General features: G+C 30.4%; 1 protein-coding gene across 1 annotated transcript; it reads right to left on the bottom strand.

Moving 5' to 3' along the window:
* Positions 1 to 4,632: 4,632 nt before the first annotated feature.
* LOC122590184 (EPIDERMAL PATTERNING FACTOR-like protein 2) lies at positions 4,633 to 5,590 on the bottom strand. The gene is made up of 3 exons (XM_043762519.1): positions 5,375 to 5,590; positions 5,172 to 5,212; positions 4,633 to 5,071 (listed from the first exon to the last, which is right to left on the bottom strand). The coding sequence occupies exons 1-3, from the start codon at positions 5,490 to 5,492 to the stop codon at positions 4,820 to 4,822; spliced, it is 411 nt and encodes a 136-aa protein (XP_043618454.1). The 5' UTR covers positions 5,493 to 5,590; the 3' UTR covers positions 4,633 to 4,819.
* Between the last annotated feature and the right edge of the window lie 11,023 nt (positions 5,591 to 16,613).

Raw genomic sequence — 16,613 nt, 5'->3', positions numbered from 1 at the left:
GAGGTGGTTTCTTCTCTATTTTTTCAACTAATTTAGAAACCGGCGGCGGTCTATTCGAGTTCGAGCTAAGCTCTAGACCTCAGCTATTTGAATTTATGTCATCTATTGATGAACTATTCTTAAACGGTCCAGATCCGGCCAATGAAACTCGCGTCTCGCCTTGAATATCCTCAGGATCTCTCTCCGGCTAAAACGATGATATTTTGGCATCTAATTTTAGAGATTTTTAATCTCGAGATAGACGAAAAAGGGCTAGATCTATGTCCCCTTTAAGATCTTCATACACAGCTTTTCAACTTTTCAAGGCTTGAAATAGGAAGAGACTCAACGAAAATCAATAAAATCAAACTGAAATTAGCTTGAGAAGAAATTGAAGAAAAGAAATACCTTGTTAGAACTGAGACTGAAATAGAGCCATGTCATTTTTTGGGGAAAATGACATGGCTGATAAAAATTACATAATAAGTAATTAAAAAATAATGCCATGTCATTAAAAAATGCTACGTAATTAAAAAAATGTCCACGTCATCATGTACACGTGTCAAATGTTACTAGTTTCGGGAATAAATGAAAGTTTACTGCTAAAAAGTAAAACTTTTAATGGTCACTGCTATTTTCGTGAATTAGTCGAAATGTGTTTTTTATTTTCTGGAGTTATCCTTATTAAAAAATATATGAGTTACTCATGAATATCAGTGGGTTTAACATATGTTGTTTTTACTAGGTCCACGTTAAAGAGTCTCTTATAAAATAGATTATTAATTTAAATCACTCAATAAAAAAACCTATATAGATGGGTAGGGATGATAATGGGTCAGGGCCCCATCCCTGTAACCGGTTTTTAATTGTAATCCTCGTCTCCATTCCTATCGAGAAATTAAATCCTCATAACCGTACCTATCGGATATTGGGATACCTTTTTTGAATAACTATAACTCATGGTAACAAATGAAAAGTTTAATAAAAGGCTTGTATGTCCAATTTATACGGTCTATGTTTTATTGGATGTCATATCTAAGAGTAACTTTACGATTGAGTCAAACGCAAATGTCTTATCATCATGAGTTTTTTTATTTTATACTCCATAACTATTATAATATTTATGTGTAAAAATACAGAGTTGAATTTAGCTGAGGCGAAGCTAATACCAAGCTAAATGATACTAACTTTATGTAAATTTTTTATGTTAAAAATTAAATTAACAAATTTTTTAATAATCTATAATCGCCACTTTCAGTTAAGCATATGGTCTTTCATAAATTCATAATATAAAGTCTTGGCCCTCCATCCCAATGTTTAACGTGGATAGGATGAATAAAAGGAAAAGGACACAAAAAGGCAAATCATGGGGGGGGGGGGGGGGGGGGGGGGGGGGGGGGGGGGGTTGATGAAAGATCCCATCCGTCTTACTCCCCTATTCCTACTTTTGTCCACACAACATTTCTCCCATTTCTAATAGTAGAAATTTAAATAATTACTCCTGTTTGAAATTTAGAGTTATATTTCTTTTTGTAAGACTTTATATGTCAAAACAAAATAAGCATATACTTTGAGAGTTTGAGTAGATGTTTTTACATCAAGACTATATGACCGTGTCAATAATTGTTATTTAAAGTATAAAGTTATTCAATGAGGTTAAACAATTATGAACCATCCATAATTCCCGATTAAGCTGCACACATAAGACTAAAAGATATATACTCTTCCTCCCTTTGATTACCTGAAAAGCAAATATTATCCGTATATCTAGTAATTTCTAAGTATATGAAAAAACTCATAATATGAAAGAAAAAAAATTAAAGCAGTATGACTAGAAAGCCAAAGGTATAAAAGTATGAAACTATGGACGAACTGGAATATGAAGTACAAGTAAAGTAAGTAACGCCAAATGCCGTCTTCTACGGGTTTTTGGGTCTTAATACCTCGACGGTGTATGGGGGAGGTTAAGAGGTAGACAACCTTACCCCTATCACGATAGTATAGAGAAGATGCTTCTAGGTTCTAACTAAAGATAGAAAAGGACATCCGGCCTTAAAAAGGATGAGGATAGAAACCACGGCCTCTGTCTCTAGAGACAATGGTGTTAACTACTTGATCCAACCTTGCTGCTTGGGCTCAAAACTATATAGAGGCAAAAAAAACACCAAATTAAAAGTTTTTACCACGGCTCCTATATAGTGTAATAACTTTGCAACTAACATAAAATCATCTTCATACCTCCAAATTAAAGTTTGAACAAAATCCTGACAAATAGTTGATATGACTATAAGCTACATAGCTAGGATAATTTATTTTCATTTTTGAAATATGAGAAAGAAGTAGAATATGAAATAGTAAACTTGGTATTTTTTAATTTCTGTTGTGATTAGCTTTAGCATGAAGATATCTCACATTCTCACCCAATTCACAGAAGATCTATTGACTTGCAAGACAAGTAAACCAAAACCACCCCCAATACACTTACTACATCCCAAATAAACAACAGAATCACTCTATTTCAATCACATTTGCCACCCGACTGTCTTTTTATTTTTAATTTAATTAATGTATAGTACTAAGCTTATAAACTATCAATAAAACTAATACTGAGTTTAGTGAAACGCCTACTTATTAAGATATTCAGAAGGAACGGAACAATCCACAATGCATTAAAGGGTTAACTGTAATTGATAAAAGTTTAAAAAAAGACTTCCATTAAGTGGTTCACGTTATTATCTTTGGAGATAAAAGTTAATAAGTTCATTTTTAATTTCATGTAAAACCCGAGATCTTTTTCTATTTGATAGTAGCCTATCTAATTAAGGTAGGAATAACGCTATTCACATCTCAACCCCATGAAAGACGTTATTGAGATTCATAACTCCTGAAAGATTGTATCATAAAATACTTTACTTTTTTGTTTAGTAATTGAAATCTTCTTACCAATTGATTATAGATCAACAGGTACTGTCACCATGTGAACACATGGTGACACAGATGACTGCAAGTCACAGGTTCAAATCTTACTAAAGGCAAAAGGAGAAACTATATTTAGTGAATCATGTGTGAGAATGATACCGGACATGAGTTCTATGCGATGTACGTTCTGGGTACCAAAATGGCACATGAGACCAGGGGGTTCCCATCCATTTACCCTTTTTATTTTAAATTGAAATTCTCTTGACTAATAGTAGATTTTTTAGTAATGAATTTTATCGAAAGTGTTTTTCCATCGTATTATCATAGTAATTATTACTAGACGTATACCCTCACAATGTGAATGTAATGAACTAATGATGGTAGTGGTTGGCGGTGACGAATGGTGGTAGGGGAGGGGCGACGGCAGTGGCAGTGACGGGTGATGGAGACGGTGGTGGTGTAGGAGGTGATAGGGGATGGTGGCAGCGACGACGGTTGTGGAGACGGTGGTGATGAAAGAGGTGACATGGGATGGTGGTGACCATTTGGTTGCTTTCTTTTCCTTATTAGTAAAGGGGGCTGGGAGATTCTCTCGTTATATAAAACAGTATGGATAAAGTCTTGGAAGTAAAAAATAAAGTTTAGAAGAAAAAATAAACTGATTATATATATTTTTCAATTCATATAGGTGAAGAGTATTAGCATAGCCTATTACTAATGAATTTTGAGTGTAAAGTTATCACACATTTCCAAGTGATAAAATCATGGGACTTGGTAAAACAAAAGAAAAATATATAAATTTTAGTTGTCACTATTTTTTTTTTGTAGTGGCGGAAAAAATAGAAATATAATATCATTTGATATGTAAAGTTACTGTATTGCTAAGAAAATGTTTTTAAGAAAAAGTACTGATAAAAAAGCGCATTAATTTAGATGAGGAAAGAACAGAAGTAACGGTGTCTGATATATCTTTCATTCCTACTCCTACACGCCACCCGCTCCTTTTTCTTTTTAATAAAAGGTTTTTACTTGCTTAATTTCAGTACCAACTCCCAACTTCTTTCTTTCTAGCTCTCTTACACAGATCTTTTTTTTGTTTTTTTTTTAAATAAATACAAAATGGTAATGAAATATAGATATTCAATAAGGTTAAACGTACTAATTTAAACTTGCTAAACTCAAATCAAACATAAGTTGTTATATGATATATCTTGCATAAAGTGAAAGAATTATTGCATTCAAACATGAGACATTTTAGTTCTAGAATGATTTGAAATGATTCAGCGCGTTTGGTTCACGAAATGTTTTTGGATGGAATGTAATCTATTGAAGGAATTAGAATCTGATGGAATGAAATTTGATGAAATGTTTTTCATTTTTTGAAGATTTAAAGGAGAGACGGAATGAGATTCCTTCTCCCATCCCCATGGAATGGAGATTCCATCAAATGAGAGAATGTTGACATTCCAACGGAATGATATTTCTTCATCATTGAGCAACCAAACACACTAAAAAATGAAATTCAATTCCAATTCCAATTCCATTAGAATATGCGAACACCTTAAATTAAAAATTCAATGGAAAAAGGATGATGTATTTGATGACACCATGCACACACCATTAATAACCAAATCTTTGTTTGTGGTTTTCAACAATGTCTACTTTATTTATGACAAAAACAATTATAAAAATTATAAATAAGTCAAAAAGCATTAATACAAAAAATCAGGCCCTCTCATGAAAAAGGCAGGACTCAAACTCAAAGGTTAAAATTTATAACCAAAAGAACCCCTTGGGAGGATAATCTACTTGAACATCAACAATTAATCTTACTACTCCTATATGTACACTTACTAATATATAATTACTTACTTATAATGAAAAATATTTAACTAATATATATAGGATTAATTAGGACTCATCATGGGTTGAAGAGAAAGCTCCCACATTTGCACTTCCAACTCATGGGCTTGTAGTTAGAGGTATAATCACCTCTTGCATATGCAATTGTAGCTATTGCTTTTGGATTAATAACTTCATTTGTGGTAGTCTTGGTTTGTGGAGTTGTGGGCACTTGAATGGCTTCACAATGACCACATGAACCACACCTTCTTTCACATCTTGGAGGTCTTGATCCTATTTGTCCTCTTAGTATTGTCTTCTCTTCATCCACCTTCACATAACAACCAATGTACTTCTTTCATAAGTTTTTTTTTTTTTAAACCAATAATGAAAAATGAAAATAAGATATATTGATTCAAATTAGGAAATACCTGAGAATGAGAATTGGCTGCTTTTCCAATTAGCACTCTACCTGCCATAAATAAGATAAAAGAGAGTGAAGTTATGCTTGAAAGTGTGTGATAAATCTTGAGTCAGGAATAAAAAAAAATATTAATAGGAAAAAAAAATAAAAATCAAGGGGTCATTTATGAGATAGTATAATATAGTATAGTGTGATTGAGACCCATTTTACCTTGAGCAAAAGATATGAATTGGGCTGTGAATAGAATGGAGAGAAAGAGTAGAGGATAAATGGTTAAATGATGATGATGATGATGAATTAGTAATTTGGGGTTGTGACCACAACCCATTTCTGGATGGAGTAAAAGAGTGATGATGCTCAGTGTTAACTGAAGGATTTTTAATGAGTAGAAATAAGTCTGAGAGAGAAATATGGTGAAGAAATTGATCTTTGAAAAAGGTGTGTGTTATATATGTTAATGTGTATGTATGTTGAAATGATTATATCACAATGTGTGAGATCAAAACCGTGTTGAGAAAGAGCAGGTGGAGCAGATCAGAAATCAGAAGGGTCAATTATTATGGAATCCAACACGTGTGTGTGTTTGAGTTGAAGTAGTTACAAAAAATACTAGCTTAAATTGGTGTATTATTCTAAAAAAAATAATGGGCATAACCAGCATTTTTCATGCTAAAATGTATCTTTAATTAATACAAGCTTGACGTCATTTGGTTACTGAATATGTAGTTATGGCTAGCTATATACTACTCGTATATAGACTAGCTAGAGGAGTGTTACATAAGATTACAGGAAAACTAGATAATGGATCGATCAGAATTGCAAGAATACATTTTGGCAGGAGTAGCCACCCCCAAACCTATTTCAGTACACCATCTCCAACCACTAGCTAGCTTTAAAACAGATTTAAAATATATCACATTTAATTTTCATACAAAACAACTTCACTTACTTTTCCTTTGATAGTTAATTTAGTCGAGAATCGAATTTCAAAAACATGAATTATACAATAGACCAACTCAACAAAATACGATCCGATAAAAGTTTATAAGCAGTTACATATTTAAAAAAAAAAACTTATAAACTTGTCACTTTAAAATATATCAAGTCTAAAACCCATAACCTAGAGAAAAAAAACTAATCATACATCTATTAGTTTTGACTTAATTAATCTTCAACAACTTCATATTCAGTTTTGTAAGTTGTAACATTACCTTTTACCTAAAATACAAACAATTATTAATCATAATTAATAGAGAAAATAAGTAATAATAATAATAGCTAAAATAGAGCATCATATCTGACACACAAGTGACACATCAATAAGACCTCATCATTCTTCGTTCGTTTTCTTTATATTAACGGAAATCTTTAATTATAATGCAATGCATAAATGTTAGCATTCCTTATACTATTGAATGAACAATTTTTATTGTAAAAAAAAAAAAACCATTAACCATGATAATAAGAAAGGCTTAGCTTGAATGCAATTAACTGCATTATTTTTTTTTATGAAATTACCTTGAAAATTAAAAAAACATTAATCATTTATATGATATGTGTATGTGACTGCGTCGATGAAATTTGCAGTCAACTGCATATTCAATTTTCCCTAATAGAATTAATAATGATGTTTTAGTTTTGTTTGGGAACAAGTTACCACTAATTTATCGTGATTGTAATTTATTAGAGGTTGCAATGTGTTTGTACATTACCATCATTTGATTATGTCTAAACACTTATCACATTTCGAAATAGGATCAGACAAAATATCAGAAAAATTAAGAAATTCAAACGATACTAGAAAAATCAATCCACTATGCCACCAGGGAATTCAAGTCGATAAGCTACCATTGGTTATCAAATAGATCGAAATCGAACCGAATTGAATGGCAAAAATGAAATAGCTTTAATTTTTAGTTGTATCTTGCTTTGTAATCCCAAACCGATTTTGCTGGTTTTCTTTTATTAATAAAGATGTATGTTAGAAAAAAAAAAAGCAGCACAAACAATGAATTGGTACTACTTGGGTTAGTTTTGAGAACTACGATGCAACCAATGACCCTAACCGAGATGGCTCCTTGGAAGGGGGTTTTAGATTATAGGTATCGCTGCTTGAAAAAGAGAATATAAAAAAAAGGGATGGTAATGGTAGCAAGTCCCAAGAGAAAATGGCATAGTACATAGATGTGAGGTCATTCATAATAGGGTGTGTGTGGTCTCTTCCTTCCTTAAAGAAAGAAAAGAGTATGATGATGGAACATAGCAAGGACAAAGAGATAAGTATAAAAGGAGGGTATAGCATTCGCATCCCATGACCATATCAGACAACTAACAATCACTTGCATTTAAATATTAACACCAATTCATGCAAACACTCTTCACTACTGTTTCAGATGCACTTTCTTCAATAAGACTACATGCCATGCAAACAACACAACATTACAAGCAAGCAAATCTATGAATTAAAATAGGAAACTTTGTAACCTTATTATAAGTATTTTGAAAGCAAAAAAATTTCATTCAAATCACCTTTTTGTATAATTATATATATTAGAGTACCTTTATTGAACTTTTCCTTTTAGAAACATCTGATTTATTCCAATGTGAAATTGGGGGCCAAGTGTACACAATAAGTGTCCAAAAGAGTTGACATTGACCATCACAAAAGAAAAAGAAAATCACACCTCCTGGCTAGATCGATCGTTGTTTGATCACCAAATGCACGTTGTTGCTTAATTTTTCTATGAGTTTGTATATTAGTAGTTCATAATTTTAAAAAGTTATTGCTCATCGTTAACCTTTAATAAGCGGTCAAACTATTTTGGAGAAACCAGCGGAGGAGATATTGATTTGAAGATCCGGGATTAAATCTTGATTTCATGTGGTTTTAGGCATTTATCTCTTCATTATGTGGGCATACTTATCACTCATAATGTTATTCAGGGTGCACAAATTACAACTTAATTTTAGTATACGGCCCACTTTAAATGTCACTGTCAAGATGTACTCGAATTATTTACATTGAACACTTGTCAATCTGAAAGAAAATAAGAAAATAAGCATATCCTCATTTATAATTACTTGAAATATTAGAAAGACAATCGACAAATAAAAAATCAACACAATAATAACATTCATTAATAATGTAAACATGAAAATGTAACACAACTTAACACGAGCATATACTTGATTTAGCACATTGAGCCTAATTACACTCCAATAAAGAGCTACAAACAACATGACCAATTACTACCAAAGAGTGGTAAAATATTAGAAAGACAATCTAATGTAAAATGTAGACAGTTTTGTCTTTATTAAAAAGGTAAGAGATTGTATTCATAAGAGCATCTCCAATGGAACTTGATGAAAAACTTTTTTTTGAAGAAAAAAAGTCTTTGAAAAGTTTGATACCATTGGGTACTAAGACTTTTTTTTATCAAAAGCTTGACAATCTTCAACCCTTTGAAGAAAAACTTTTTTCAATTCACACACACAAAAAAGCTTTGGCACACACAAAAAAGCTTTTGAAAAAGCTTTTGCATTGGAGTGAATGACCTTTTTCCTATTTTAAATTAATAGATTAGTTGGTTGGGAAAATAAAATTAATAGATTGATTGGTTGGGAAAATAAAGACATCTCAAAAAACTAATGTCCTAAAAACCTATATAATAAGACGAATGAATGTTTATGGTCATATTATAATATAATATACTCTGCTAAACTAGTGTCTAAAAAACTATTTAATACAATGAATAATTGTTTGGGGTCTTATTATTATATAGTTTAATAATAAGATCATTAATATATGGATCCTAGTAAAGTATTTATTAAAACATCTAATTGTTGATGTCTCATTATGTGTTATTATAATAGGACACTTGATCACATAAGTCACATGGTCCTATTATAATATAATTTAACAGTATACTTGATAATTAATTCATACGAGTAAAAAGATTAGTTTTATAGGACTTTTATCTAAAAAAAAAGTTATGTTATAACATAATATCATAAGACACTTCACACTTAGGTCTTATAACTTTAATCTTTATATTACGTTTATTTATTTTGATACCATGTTATTCTTACTTAAAAAAAAGTTTAATTACTTTCCTCCTAATCTTTTTCCAAACTTTACAAAGTATAGTTAATGAACTTGTGAATCTCATCATAAAAACCGGTAACTCATAGCTAGGACGTACAAGGCAGTTTTATCAATACGATCCAGTTGGGTATATCTATATATATGTAGATAATAACACATGAATAAATATAGTGAAAAACGATGGAAGAACAGCAAGAAGACAACGAATAAAACAGATAAATGGAAGGAACAGTTGAAGACTGCTATGAGACAACTCATTGCTGCGGGTTGATTTGATTTCTCATCATTCGGTATTTCGTTTTCCATTGTAGTTGGAGTAGTAATTTAATGAGCACAAAATAACTGGTTAATATTATATATGGGAAAAACTGAAATTTATAAGCTTCTCACAATAATTTCTTTTTCCTATAAAAACGAAGGTTCAACAAAACAGATAATTATATATTAATTATATCTCACAATTAGTTTTCAAGGTAGCCTGATTGCATCGTGTACGTCTTAGAAGAGACATGAGTCCGAATCTTATCGGATTAACATCTCATGGCAAAGAAAAAATATATAAGAAACGATCGCGCGACATACAATACTGTTAAGGCAACGTGCATTAGAGCCATTTGAGAATCGAAAGAGATGTAAGTTGCGAAAAGTAATTCTGAGTTGAGATAAATGAAATTATAGTAATTGATAAACGAAACTTTTGATGAATTAACTTTTCATTTGATATGTGATCATGCATAATTTGAATGAGTCGTTAAAAGATCCGATCGCTATTTTTTTTTTCCATTTATGTGACGTTTTTTATAAAATTAAACAACTATACATATTTCAGATTTCAGACATTACAAAATGGGTCTATGGTAAAACATGTGGAATTAATGTTGCCTGGATTTAAGCATCTTCAATAATATAAATCATGTTTTCTAAAAGTATATTTTGCTAATCATAACTCTATTATAATATACTATACGGTATGTAGGTAAAAATATTTGCATTTAAAACCTAACTTTAACCCTAAGCCTTAAGTATTGCGAGTATATATGATTGCAAAAACATTTTTTAAAAAAGTTTGTTATTGTTTGGGAAAAAGTTTTTATTCTCTCACTTTTATTTATAGGTAACGTTGCAATCTTTGACCCGGCTACCTTTGTACATTGGGCCGGCATCATTGACCCAAATGGAGAGTGCCCCAAGTACCAATGTACCACTACCAGACTTAATCGGCCCAGTTGATAATAGCGGCCCAATATTGTATGTCCAAAAGTTTGATCGCAGACGAACTGACGAAAGTATGAAAGTTGACATATGCTAAAAGGTTCTACAAGCAATTAAAACATTTACGAATGTTCTAAAGATACTTTTCATGATCAAAGAGACATTTTTTAGGAAAAATTATTGAATATTATTCAAAAGTTATACTTCTATATATCCACAGAAAATCTTTTCAATAGTTTTCTGAATATCGCAACTCTATACTACGGAGTATCTGTCTTTTCTTTCTAAAGTGTGATACTTTTCATCATCAAAAAAAATTATTTAGGAAAAACAATTTATTAATATTCAATTCAAAAACTAACTACTCGTAAGGATAAACTTTTTAAATAAATATCTTAACATCACAATTTCATACTTGCTATTGTTCATTTTCTTTGTGTTGTTGTCATATCTTTCATCTTTACAATTTTTTTTATTTTTTTTATTTTGAAGAAAATTCCTGTTAAAAGTTCACAAATTAACTAGCACAACTCACACGAGGGATAAATGATGGCATGCAAGCGAATCTTAAGCTGACATGAATTGTCGGCAATTGTTGGGTCAACATAAGTCTTTTTCTTTCTATCACTTCCGATTCCCCAAGTCGTTTTTAAATATTCTTCATTTTAAAGTTTCTTCTGCATTCTTTTGTATAAAGTAAATAAAGAATGGGTATGACAATTTTATAATATCTATATAACTTTTAATGTTTAGTATTTTTTTTTATGTATTTATATAGTTTTAAAAGTAATCAACAATTCCAGGCTGGTTTAATTTAATTTTATAGTTTAACTTTACGCTTGTTGATATCATAAAAATTGTCCGACGACCTCAAAATGAAATTCTAGCTCCGCCATAGGTTAAAGCAAATGGTCTCTCAGTTATCAAAGTTTAACGTTTAATTAAAAAATACTCAAAACAATTAAATAAACAAAACTTTCCTCCGATTAAAATTAGGAACATTAATTTACTTCAGTTAAATTATGATGGTTTTAAAATCACTATAATAAAATTTACTGATATTTTTTCCGACCCGTTATAATTGTTACTCAACCAAAAGATTTCATTTTAGGAAGATATATATGCAGTTGATGAGACGTTTGCTCAATGTATTATCAATTTCTCCTTGTAATTGATATTTTGTAAGCTTAATTAAACAACTTGTAATATCCAAATATCTAAAAAGGCACTATAAAAACTAAAAAAAAAACTAAAAAATGCTAAATACAGTCATAAAGGTACGTTATAGTTAATGTGTATAAAAAAATTATACTTTTCACATCTCATTTCCATGAATTTTATAAAATTATTTTATGGACCTTAACTAAAACTTCTAAAACCATATTTAGCAAACACCTAAATTAATAAGAATTAACTAGCCACTTATGATAGAGGACAAGAAAATTAGGACAAAGAGTCCTTTACTTGCTAGCGCAGTGGTTGGACACCCCAGATGTTGTAATAAGGGTCACATGTTCGAATCCCGTCTCGAGCATTGTTACTAGCCAATATTCTTGACGTACGAGTTGAATTTACCGGGTGGTGCGGGCGGAGGAGAGGATCGGGTAGGACCTCGATATCCAGTTCAGATACCCGTGGTTTGGCCCTTCGATATTCTAAAAAGAAAAATTGGGACAGAATAACAGATAAGAAAACAATAAAAATGAGGCATGTGATATTTTAAGAAACTTGAGATCGGCAACATTTATAAATCTTTCTACATTGCGTGTTCTAAGCGGATTAAAGCACCACATAGCTCCACATAAATGGGGTAAAATTTCATCCTTGAAGAGGATGAACGTAGCACATATCACTAGTTTTGCCCACACAATGAATAAACATATCATGAGTTACTTCATAATAATTAATTGTACTTAATTAATTAGAGTCTTGCTTATTTACGCAATCGGGCGCCTTATCATGTTAGGCATTGTTCATCATGCATGATCAAGAATGTTTGGGTCTGGATAAGTGGATATTGTCAAGATGTACGTAGTAGAGTGACAATTTCGTTTACGTATTTTGATTGTTTTTTTTGATAATTATTGAGGTGATTTGTTGGGTTTCTATTAATTTTCTTAAGTATATTGTTAGAAGGTCAAATTGTAGATCCCCCCTCGATGAGTTGATTGATTCATACTCGTATCATTTTAGGATCAAAGGCTGTCAATCCCCAGTTCTTTAAATTCAATAAATGGCACTTTCGAAACGTTTAGCCTAGTCATTAGGCTTCAAATCTTATTGATATTTATAGATAATAATCCTAATAAAAGTTTTTTTTTTATTTTTTTTATTTTTGTAATATTGTTTTGTAGATAAAAGTATTTTAACTTGCTTGTTGTAAATCTAACTAGTTGTCTATATATTGATCTTCGAAATATGTATTAGTCCATAACCGTTAATCTTGGTAATATTAATATCTTTTGCAAGCTTATTTTGTTTAAGTCAATAATCATTCAATTAGCTAACTTAATCTCGTTGTCTATACTAAAAACTAGATGATCTTTTATTTAGCTAAATTAACACCTGCTTGGGTTGATTAATACAATTGTTATATCTCTATCTCTATATATAATATTGTTTCTTATAAATATTTTTAGAAAGTTTTTAATTTTTTAAGATGAGATATGAATTTGCTACATCAAAAACTTTCTAAGAATATTTATAAGAAACAATCTTGTTTTATTATATACAGAGATTTGAATATAATTTTTTGCAGTTTATTGAATGCGTTAGTAATAACCTCCTCCTTTTAAGTTATTGTCGTATCTAATTAGTTAAAAGACTACACTTTACAAATCCAATGATTTTTGGCTTTTGGCCCCCAAAACGTTTGTTCAAGTTTCGCTACTATGCCAGATGGTTCATTACTGTATTCTCATTAAGACAAGTACAATGACTAATGAGAGCTCTATATATGCCAACATTTAAAAGTGAATTTTTACTTTTATTTTACTTTAAAAAGAGAGAATGAAAGAAGACGACAAGAGCAGAGCTGATCAAGTTGGCGATTTATAACTAAAAATATTAATGGCGATTAATTAGACCGTGGTCCACATGTAATAAACAGGTTCGAGCTAGCCAGATATATATGAACCCTGCCCACCACACGTTTAGACACAGCCTTTTTGACGTTGCTTTCTACTTCATTTAAGATCGCGTTTGGTTCGCAGATTTTGATGGAATTAGAATTGAATTTCATTCCTTAGTGCGTTTGGTTGCTCAATGATGAAAGAATATCATTCCGTTAGAATGTCAACATTCCCTCATTTGATGGAATCTCCATTCCATAGGGATGGGGGAACGAATCTCATTCCGTCTCTCCCTTAAATCTTCAAAAAATGAAAAACATTCCATCAAATTCCATTCCATCAGATTCCAATTCCTTCAATAGATTTCATTCCATCAAAAAATATTCCGTGAACCAAACGCGCCCTAAAAGATTTCTGTTATATGATTGGATGTAGTAGATATAAAATTATAAATTATACAGAAAGTAATACAGTCCTTCTAAATAATAAAAAGAACTCTTTTATTTTTTAACAGACCAACTTGATTGACTTTCAACAATATGGCTTCATATATATTGCTGGAGTTGGCATTTTGCATCGACTCTTTTCATCGACAAAAATCGGCTCTTTAACTTTATTATACCCTATTCATCGGCAATATTTGGCCGATTGTGGCAAGTATTGGCTCCTTCCATGTGAACGTTGGGGCATGACCACATGGCTAAAATGACCTTTTTTTTAATACCCTCACTTTTAGCAAACATCGACTCTTTGGTTTCATTGTATTCTCACTTTTGGCTAGTTTTTGACAAGAGTTGGCACCATTTTGGCATGTACAAGTGGCATCTTGCTATTGGCTAAAAGTAAGGCAGAACTTGCCAAAGAGCCAAATTTTGTCACTGCACCCTTGCCCCTAATTATCATATTATATATGAGAAGAAAAGCATGAAATGAATCTCCTAAAACTCAAGTTGATTCAAAAGCAATAGAGTTAAATCGTAAAATGTATTCGACTGAAAATATAGAAAATGGAGTTAATTTACATTACCTCACAATATCCGTGTAATACCACATGAGAAGTAAATTAAGATTACATAACGTTTATTTTTGAACTACTTCAAAAACTTTTATATTTTTCTACAAAAATTGGTTTAAAAGATTGGTTATATTAGCAAAGTTTAGAATTTTCATTTTTCAACGAATTTATGAAGATTCATAACTGGGCCTAGCTTACCTGGTTGTTTTGGATGATTCAATTGGTAGCTAACTTGTTGTGTACCTTCAAACTTAAATAGTCTTTTTCTAGTGGGGTTATTTGTATAAAATAGTAACAAATTTTTGCATGACTTTTATTATCTAGAAATCAAGAATTTTCATTTTTTAACGAATTTATGAAGATTTATAACTGGTCCCAACTTACCTGGTTGTTATGGATGATTCAATTGGTAGCTAACTTCTTGTACCTTCAAACTTAAATAGTCTTTTTCTGGTGGGGTTATTTGTATAGAATATTAACAAATTTTTGCGTGAGCTTTCTTAATCTTATCTTAATATACTATAAGACAGCTGAATTAATAACTTATTAACTAATCAAATCGTTCAATTTTATCAAATTGTCTTTTGTTTATGTCATCGTTTAGATTAGTTATAATCAAAAATTCCAATAATCATTATCCAAATATATTATTATAAATTAGTATTTATTTTAATTTGTAAAAAAACTCTCATTAATTTACACTTTTTTGTTTTCCATCAATAATTAACACTTTTTACCCCTGAAACTTAATTTATATTTATTTTTAACCAACTTGAGAAATTATATTTATATATATATTTATTTATTTATTTTTAGCCATCAACTTAAAAAGTTTGTTTTTAGAACGACAATATTTATATATCTAATTTTTTAAAGTTACAATTGTTACTTAAATCAAGAGTCCTAATTGTTTTCAATAAATATGAAAACAAACCTAATTGTTATCGAATTATCATAGGACATGTGGTTGAAAATAAACTTATTCGTGTTTTGACTCGCATCAAGATCAAATACATATACTTGAATGTCAAGTACAGAATCACAAGTATATTTATATTTTAATTCTTAATTATATTTCATAATAATATCACATTATGAGTACAATTGATTAAAAAAAGTTATATAATAAGAAAATTATTGAAGCATGTGCCTTGTGGAATAACTATGTCAAATAATTCCATAAATATGTCTCAGTTAATAATGACAGTAACGAAGTTGTGGTTATTGTATTACAACTTGTAAAGTATAACACTTAGAATCGCATTTTCAAAATTATAAGCTTTTATGAATTAAATGTATAAAGATCTAATATTGATAATATCGTAAACCCTGTGTCCAGTGTTGGATACGGGTCTAAAATCTAATTATAATCTAGATATCATGTATATCTAAAAATCAAATATAAAAGTTATCCAAAGCAAAAAATAATTTCAAATTTTATCAATTTTAAAAATCAACATTCGATTTTTCCCAAAATGAAAAATCAAGTATAAAATTTATACAAAATAAAAAAGTCACTTAGTAACACGTACAAAGAATTTTTAAAATAGATAAAAATCGAAAGTAACCTTCTATTTTGGATAATTTTATACTTGAATCTTGATTTTAGATATGTAAATTCAAACAAATTTGTTTATTATTATTTTATGCTAATTATAACTCTTTTCTCGTGTATTAGATCCTACTGGTTTAGTCGGTCCAAACTAGTCTTAATTGAGTTGGGCCCAAAACGCCCAATTATGGACCGATCCCAAAATTACACTCATTTCTTATTATCTTTCAAACTACTGTTGCGTCAATATAATGTATTATTTAATTTAATATTATCACAACAAAATGAATTTTTGATTGCAAGCAAAATGTTCTAATGTATAATTTGTTGATATGACACAAACACACTTAATTATAATATAACGGGTTACAAATTGTCTTAGTTATTGATCCGAGTTTACCATGGACCCTCGTACTATTGAATACGCTACTACACGTCCCCCATTACTCTAGCTATATTTTCCCTACCCAAACTTATGCTATAAATAACCCACC

Source organism: Erigeron canadensis, chromosome 2, assembly GCF_010389155.1.
Source record: "Erigeron canadensis isolate Cc75 chromosome 2, C_canadensis_v1, whole genome shotgun sequence".
NCBI lineage: Eukaryota > Viridiplantae > Streptophyta > Magnoliopsida > Asterales > Asteraceae > Erigeron > Erigeron canadensis.
Note: the sequence above shows the minus strand (reverse complement) of the source record. Positions and strands in the feature narration are given on the sequence as shown.

What these genes read in the sequence shown, in the direction of transcription:
- LOC122590184 (XM_043762519.1), bottom strand. Translation starts at nt 5,492, where the DNA reads ATGGGTTGTGGTCACAACCCCAAATTACTAATTCATCATCATCATCAT. An exon ending in ATTCATATCTTTTGCTCAAG is followed by an intron (nt 5,213 to 5,374) that starts GTAAAATGGGTC and finishes TATTTATGGCAG; the next exon opens with GTAGAGTGCTAATTGGAAAA. An exon ending in CAGCCAATTCTCATTCTCAG is followed by an intron (nt 5,072 to 5,171) that starts GTATTTCCTAAT and finishes TGTTATGTGAAG; the next exon opens with GTGGATGAAGAGAAGACAAT.